This window comes from Aplysia californica, unplaced genomic scaffold, assembly GCF_000002075.1.
Source record: "Aplysia californica isolate F4 #8 unplaced genomic scaffold, AplCal3.0 scaffold00129, whole genome shotgun sequence".
In the NCBI taxonomy this organism is placed as follows: Eukaryota; Metazoa; Mollusca; class Gastropoda; order Aplysiida; family Aplysiidae; genus Aplysia; species Aplysia californica.
The window spans coordinates 1,238,929-1,246,263 of NW_004797399.1; the positions used below are offsets into that span (position 1 = coordinate 1,238,929).

Genomic DNA, 7,335 nt, shown 5'->3' on the forward strand with positions numbered 1-7,335 from the left:
TTTGACCATTTCTGGTGTATTTTATGTGAAATTGAAGGGTTGATTAAGTTTTGTTTGATTGGAATTTAGATTTAAAAATATTCACGCCAAAGGGCAATGGTAAAATATGAGAGCCATTTTTGGAGCGCTATATATATTTATCGTTATTTCATACAATTTTGCATCTTTCTCAGTAAGTACAGAAGTTCCCCCTTGTTCCAAACAGGCAAAATAAAATGACGATAAAGTCACTGATCACTGCGAACTAAAGTACCGCTTTCTAACAGCCGTGCAGTGTGCGCGTGTTTGAGCTGTGTTCTCACTGTCATTTCTGCATTTTTAAATATTTTTTTTCCGGAACACTTCTCGTGTGGAAACATACCCTCTCACATCTAGGCCTAGGTCTAGATATCTACAGAAAGTAAAGGCGGGAGCTTGGATTTTCTGATCAGGTGAAGAAAAGAAAATTGAAAAAAAATGAAGGTTTCGATCTAGACCTACCCATCCAAAATTCACCCAGTTTCACACACCCGCATCGCGTTCCCACCCACCCCCTCCCATCTCTACCCTACAGTAGGCTAACCCTCGTCTACCTTCTTGGCTTTGGGGCCCATCACACTCTAGCAATACAATGTGTTAGAAATCGAGGATGGGCCTTGTGCTTCGTGTGAGATGGAGAGAAAGGAGAAATATTCTTCGCTTTTGGGGCCGCTAATTGCTTTTATTTGGTTATTGCAACCTCGCTCAAAGCGACTTCCGTCTGTTTGCAACCTCATTGGAGCTGACGTACATTTACAAAGAGATATAGAGGGAAAAATCGGGGAGTAAGGATTGCCTCGTTGGAGCCAACTTCTCGTTGAATGTGACCTCGTTGAATGCGACACCCGCTGTATTCCAAACATATGTTTCAAATTCTCAACCCCCCAAAAAATCACACATTTCCATATTATGTAAAATTCATCATACTTGTTTTGAATAATGGTTTTCATGCCATTTAAAATACATTGAATTTTTAAAATACTGAATCAACAGTAAAATTCACAAGCAAACCTGTGTGTCTCCTCATGTGTCGAACAAGGCAGCCTTTCGTCTTAAAACCATAAGGACAGTTTTCAAATGTGCATATGTACTTCCTCTCGTCGGAGTGCACAACAGCATGAGCTTTCAAGACTGTCAGCTGAGAAAACAACATTACTGGGAATTGAGGAACAATTTTTTGTGACACCAAATTGTCAATTACTTCTAAGTAATGTAATATATACACTTTAAAACTTGGTTGTCTGCTAGTAATATGATATACAGTATAACACGGATAGGATAGACTTGAAATTAACTCATCCGTCGAACTGTGCCTACAGTCCCATTTTTTCTTCTTCCTTTTCTTTGTAAGATATCCCTTGAACTACAGATCCCTCGAACTACCGAGGCCGGTCCCGACGAATTCTAGCTATCCGTGTTACTACAGTTACAATTCCCAGAGTCAAGACAATAAAATGCTAAAGAAGTAATATTTGAAGTATGGTAAGTAGAAATGATATTCAAATATTTTCAAGATAAAAGTATTATATTTGTTGATAACATAAGCTCACCTCCTTAAAGGATCTAAAACAAATATCACACGAATATGGTCTCTCCGTCTCAGCTGCCCCTGTCGATGGTTTGCTCACTCTCTGCTTCACAGGTTCAGCAGTGCCGGGTTTCTCAATTACCACGTGAATTTCCCGGGGCTTCCTGCCAGGACCCTCTGCATCATCATTCAAATGATGGTCATCCTCTTCTTCAATTTCTTTCTCCGCTTTATAGTCCTCATCTCTACTCGAGAGTACTTCCTCTTTGATCTTGCTTTCCTCAGCATCTGACTCATCACTATTCTCTTCCTTCTGATTGTGTTCGTATTTTATGTGCCAGCGCAGTGTTGCTTCCCTGAACAAGAAAACAAAAAATATAGTTTCAGTACAGTTCTCATTTCCAAGATAAAAAGTCATTCAATAGTACAATGAAACGTTCTATCACTCACTCCTTTTCTTACTGATAAACCTATCTAATCAAATTTCCAAAACATGTGAGATGAGAAATATTTACAAAATAAAAGCTCAATATTTCATAAACTGCGAGAAAGTGAGAAAGATATATTTATACACAGAAACTGCCAAATTTCAAGTCTCATAACATAACATTCGCATTACATGAAAAGTAAAAAATGCTAGTAAATCAAAAAGATGAGTGAAAATTTTGAAACCATGACATGCTCACAAATTAGTTACATTTTTCTTCGTGGAAACAAAATATATGTTGCAAAAAAGACAGATGTGAGCCTCACAATACTATTGTTTCTCATAGTTCCCTCCCAACACCAATATCAGCTGGTCATAGATTTATTGTAAAACAAACCTTCGAAACGTCTTTTGACACACACTGCAGCTGTAAGCAGTTGCTGCCCTTTCCACATTCCCTGTGATATGTTTAGGACCAGAGTCTGAAATGGTTAATAAGGACACTTCCATCAGATACCTTAAAAACTTCACAAAGGTCAAAAAATATTTTTGCAAACCTTTCTCAAGCACGTAGATTGATACAAAATGAGAATCATTTTGTAATGAAAACTTCAGTCATCCAATATGAAAATACTTTGGTTGATTATAATGGATATAAAAAGGAGGTAAATACAGTGGAATCCTGTTATAACGAGAGGGAGGGGACTGGTGCAAAATGTCCGTTATATCAGGATTCTCGCCATAAGGGATCCAGTAATAAACTCAAGGGAAATAATAAAGTAGGCCTAATCTATGAGTTTGGTGTTCTGTTTATTTCTTTTTGTTATCTACCCAGATAGTGATTTTGTTTCAACATGACCTCTAGGTCATACTTGATCAAAAATTAAATCAGGTTTCTTTCTCTCGTGCTAGCGATGTTGACAGCACGGCATTGGCGATCAGAAAGAAAAGGCTCTGGGCTAACTCGCCCACTGTGTTTTCCCCCACCCCACCACACCCTGCGGTGCATTCCGTCTGCTTGAGCACGTCACAAATTTGCTCCATCCATCACATTGCTGTGACCTGTCCATACCCACATCGGAGAAGTGAGAGGCATGGTAGGCCTAGATAATCTAGACTAGGCTAAGCCTAGGCTGACCTATCAGGCGATGCGTTCTGCTTGTCTGCGCATGTCACACCCTCCCTACTCAGTCTCTCCGGCCTTCATTGTTGACACACCTGGGCTCTCCCATTCTTTGTTTCGCTAGATCACCAACAAGTTTTTCAACTTGTGAGGTTTTACATTATGTATAATTGGCCTATGCACTGTGCACAGCAGCAGCAATATTCCGTTATAACCGACTCGCACGTTTGTCTCATTGCGCTATAAAAGCATTATTTTATTCACAAAGATAAAGAAGAGAAAAAAACAGGGTTTTAGAATAGTGTCTTTATAACAGACCATGTTATTTCAGGACTTGTTATATGTGACTCCACAGTACATAAAAATGTGCCAGACATGGAATGCCGGCAGAAGAGAAAGAAACCACTTCTGTCATAAATTTTATTTCTGAGAAGTGAACATAGATTGAGACAGCTTTCAGATTTTTCACATCAAATCTGAAAAAGGATTTTACGGAATATTTGAAGAGTGTGCAAAATACTTAATCCCTGCATATTTAAAGACAAGTTCACTTTCTCCCAAACACAGACTTCTTTCTGAAAAATCCATGGAAAATGGCAAATGTATAGACGCTGCCAATTTACATTACATTAAGTTACTGACTAAGAGCTTATTTATGTGAGGCAGCATGGTGAAATCAGGCGTTCATCAAAATACAGAAAAATCAATCGGAGAAACAGGCATTTTTCTGCCAGTTTGGAAATTTTTATCGAATTTTTATTTTTGGCTCAACCTCTTTTATGTCCATATAAAAACACATTTCCAATATAAATTTTACTGCAAAACATTGATTAAAGGCACAAAACACGTCATTTTTTTCTTTTTAAGGACTCTTTACCTATTGGAGTTACCAAACTTCGGCGGCCATTTTCTCGTCAATTTCACCACTGAAACCAGGCGACCTCACTTCTTTCAAAATATTTTGAGTTCTATTCAAGAGAGATGGATATCTATTTCATAGAAAGCAAGGCAAATAAATGAGCTTTCAGATGATACCTATAACTCCACAAGCCCAAAAATGGACGAGTCCCTGATTCCACCACGTCGTGACAATATATATATATAGTTCTACCTTTTTCCTTTTCTTGCTTCAAGAGGTCAAGATTTTCCTCTTTCTTTTCATTGTCTGTATCCGTGTTCTGCTCCACTGCTGCATCAACACCATTAGCATCTTTTCTCACACTGACGACCTGAGCTTTTCGCTTGCGAACCTGGCGCTTTCGCTTCTGCACCAAATTTGGCAAAGCGAAACGTTTATCTGCCTTTGAACGTGTTTGAGTGATTCTGAAATTTTCATCTTTTATTTTGTGTTCCAAATAGTCTGGAAGGTTTTTAAATACTTTGTTACATTTACGGCAGATGAAATAATCTTCTTCTGTATCGCCATCTGCTATCACAGGAGTCCCTGGGGATTCGAGAATGGATTGAGTTTGGTCAACATAGTTGTTTTTTTTTAAAGGTTAATATCAGACTTCTTTTCTACAAAAAGGAGTATGACATTGATAATCATAAGAGTCAAGAGGAATACAACAGAAAATGTTCAAAAAAATGTAGCCTACAGTAAATTTAAAAACTGGAGCTTGATTTTGATGCTCTAGCCATACATCATGTGGAAGGAACAGAACTGAGAAAATGTTCTCTCTATAAAAACAAACCATCCTCAGTACAGGAAACCCAAGCTTTCTTGCTTTGTCAAACCTTGCACCAAAAACAGTGCACTACCTTCTATCCTTTTCAAAATCTCCACTTAACATAAGATCTTCAAAAAGTTCACCATTAGGCTTCGACTGTCAAAGTTAACAACACCCTCACTTTACACAAAAAAGTACTAAGCCTTTTCAACAAATGAGGCTAAAATAGTGGCACCAATAGATTCAAAATTGCTTGACCAGGCAGTCTCTAATGAAATATTATTTTATTAATGTTGTCATTTATGTAGAAATGTAGATCTATAAATTTAAATTTATGATCCTACTACTTAGACCTATATCATAGTATCTTCTCCCCCCCCCCCCCCTTCTAGGTCTAATACCCATGCACGCCAATATTTGACCAAAAACCACACTGTGGGTGATGCCCTTGACTGGCACGATCTCAACAAAGCTACAAACTCAAACCTCCATTTTCATTTGGTAGTGTCAATTGCCACCGAGTGACGCGGTGGCAATTGACAAAAATTGACTTTTTGTCAATTGCCACCGAGTAAATTGGAGCTCTTTTGCTTTGGTGGGTAGATCTAGCTTATTGTGCTCGAGTGCTCGGTGTTGTGCGTTCGCCTCTCTGTCCCTCTGTGTGTGTGTGTGTGTTTGTGTGTGTGTATGTGTGTGTTTGTGTGTGTGTGTGGGTGTGTGTGTGTGTTTTCCCCACCCCCGTCCCACTATTTATGTTCCCCGATATAACGTGAATTTCTGCTTGAGTTTGTGTGCGTTTATAGTTTGTGACCTTCTAGGCCTACTTCTAGAATTGCCTGTGTTGGTTCAACACAAAAGTGTAGGCTAAGGCTAGCCTAGATCTAGGCCTACGTCTCATTGAAAACGTGCCAAGTTGGTACCGTAGCTCTAGACTAGATGCTCGTCCAATGAAATTAGTTGAGAACAATTTGACCCATTAGACACACATTTATGTATAAATGCTAACGATAGTATTGTTTTCAGACTTGACACCGCTTCACTCGGTGGCAATTGACAAAAACTAAATTTTTGTCAATTGCCACCGCGTCACTCGGTGGCAATTGACGCTACCTTTTCATTTTACTGCCCAAGTCCAAGCCTGGTAGATGCTCTGGTTGTTTCAAGCCAGTCATAAATCAAGTGCATACATAAATGATTTGTTAAAAGTAAAAGTAAAAATAAAAGGCATACTACTCTACACTCTAGACTAGACTCTAGACATTCTCTAGATCTAGATCTAAATCTAGATCTCTAGATCTAGATTAATTCTATGCTTTCACTTTATACCTTATATATTTCAACCACCCCTAGCGGCTAGCGGCCTAGCCCCTGTCCCTGTGCAATTTGAACATAATTTTTGGCATTGGCAGTTTGTTATAAAAAGAATTATATAATATAGAGTCTACATCTAGAATCTAATCTAGAATCTAGATCTAGATATTAGATCTAGAATCTATATCTAGATCTAGATCTAGATCTAGATTCTAGATCTAGATCTAGATATATACAGTCTAGATCTAGATATAGTAATATAGATCTAGATCTAGACTATCTAGTCTAGATTCTAGATCTAATGACAATGATAATACAAACTAACAAAAACTGACACCATCACGACCAATCGGCCTAAATTCAGCTGCGCCATTGCTTCATTCAACGCCTGCACTATTTATTATAATATTATATGATGAAACCTCATCAGTTACAAAACACATATTCTTGTCACTATCCTCATCAGCTATGATAAGAAGAAGACAGAATAATATTTTGAAATCGAAAGTGGGCGTTACCATTCAGGTCTATGAACGCCAAAGTATCGCTAGTAGGGTTGCTGTCGTTCTCAGATTCGTTCATTTTGCGACACTATGGCGGTTTGCAGTTTGCTCAACGTTGTTGTTGGCATCCAGTCAGTAGTTTCCTTCCACCGAACTAACACATCTCTTAAATTTAAAAGTAAAGGGAAAAAACTCATAGCATGTGTGCATTGACCGGAAGTAATGTGATGATTTAAGCCAACCCACGTAGATGAATGAATAAAGACAGTCCAATAAGAATATTGCTGCTTGGGACAAGTTTATAAACATTCTCTCGCAAAGTTACTAGAAATTTATATCTCAATTGAGAGAAGGGAAATCTAGGCTTAGTATGGTGATAAACTTTATTCCTACAATTATAATTAGGCTAATAATATAATAGGCAATAAGCCTTTGAATTGTAATCTATTTTGATCAAGTAAGAAAAAGATTATTATTATTGTTCTAGTGCTTTCAATATTTGTAGGCCTTCTTAGAATTTAGTTAATTTTGAAATCTTGGACTAGAAAAGACGTCACAATTATACCACAAAATCAGTGGCCGGAAGTGGTGCTGGAAAAGGGTGGCTCCAGTATCCATCTCCAGGGGTCAAGTACACTCCCTATCAAGGTACTATTAAATGGGTTTTGATTTTTTATTTCCTTTTGCGTTTGGACATTCGTGAGTCAATGCAAATAAAATTGCAGGACCAAAAAATACGCACACATCTTAAAGTT

General features: G+C 38.0%; 1 protein-coding gene across 2 annotated transcripts in view; it reads right to left on the reverse strand.

Annotated features, from left to right (window-relative positions):
• Positions 1-6,744, reverse strand: part of LOC101857182 (transcription factor E4F1) — a 29,583-nt gene extending 22,839 nt beyond the window's left edge. For both annotated transcript variants that reach the window (XM_005096469.3, XM_005096468.3), the window contains exons 1-5: positions 6,596-6,744; positions 4,208-4,540; positions 2,371-2,455; positions 1,569-1,902; positions 1,030-1,156 (exon numbers count right to left, since the gene is read on the reverse strand). In XM_005096469.3, coding sequence (XP_005096526.1) covers positions 1,030-1,156; positions 1,569-1,902; positions 2,371-2,455; positions 4,208-4,540; positions 6,596-6,659 — 943 coding nt within the window. In that variant the 5' untranslated portion in view covers positions 6,660-6,744. The remainder of the gene's footprint in view (positions 1-1,029; positions 1,157-1,568; positions 1,903-2,370; positions 2,456-4,207; positions 4,541-6,595) is intronic.
• Positions 6,745-7,335: the final 591 nt, after the last annotated feature.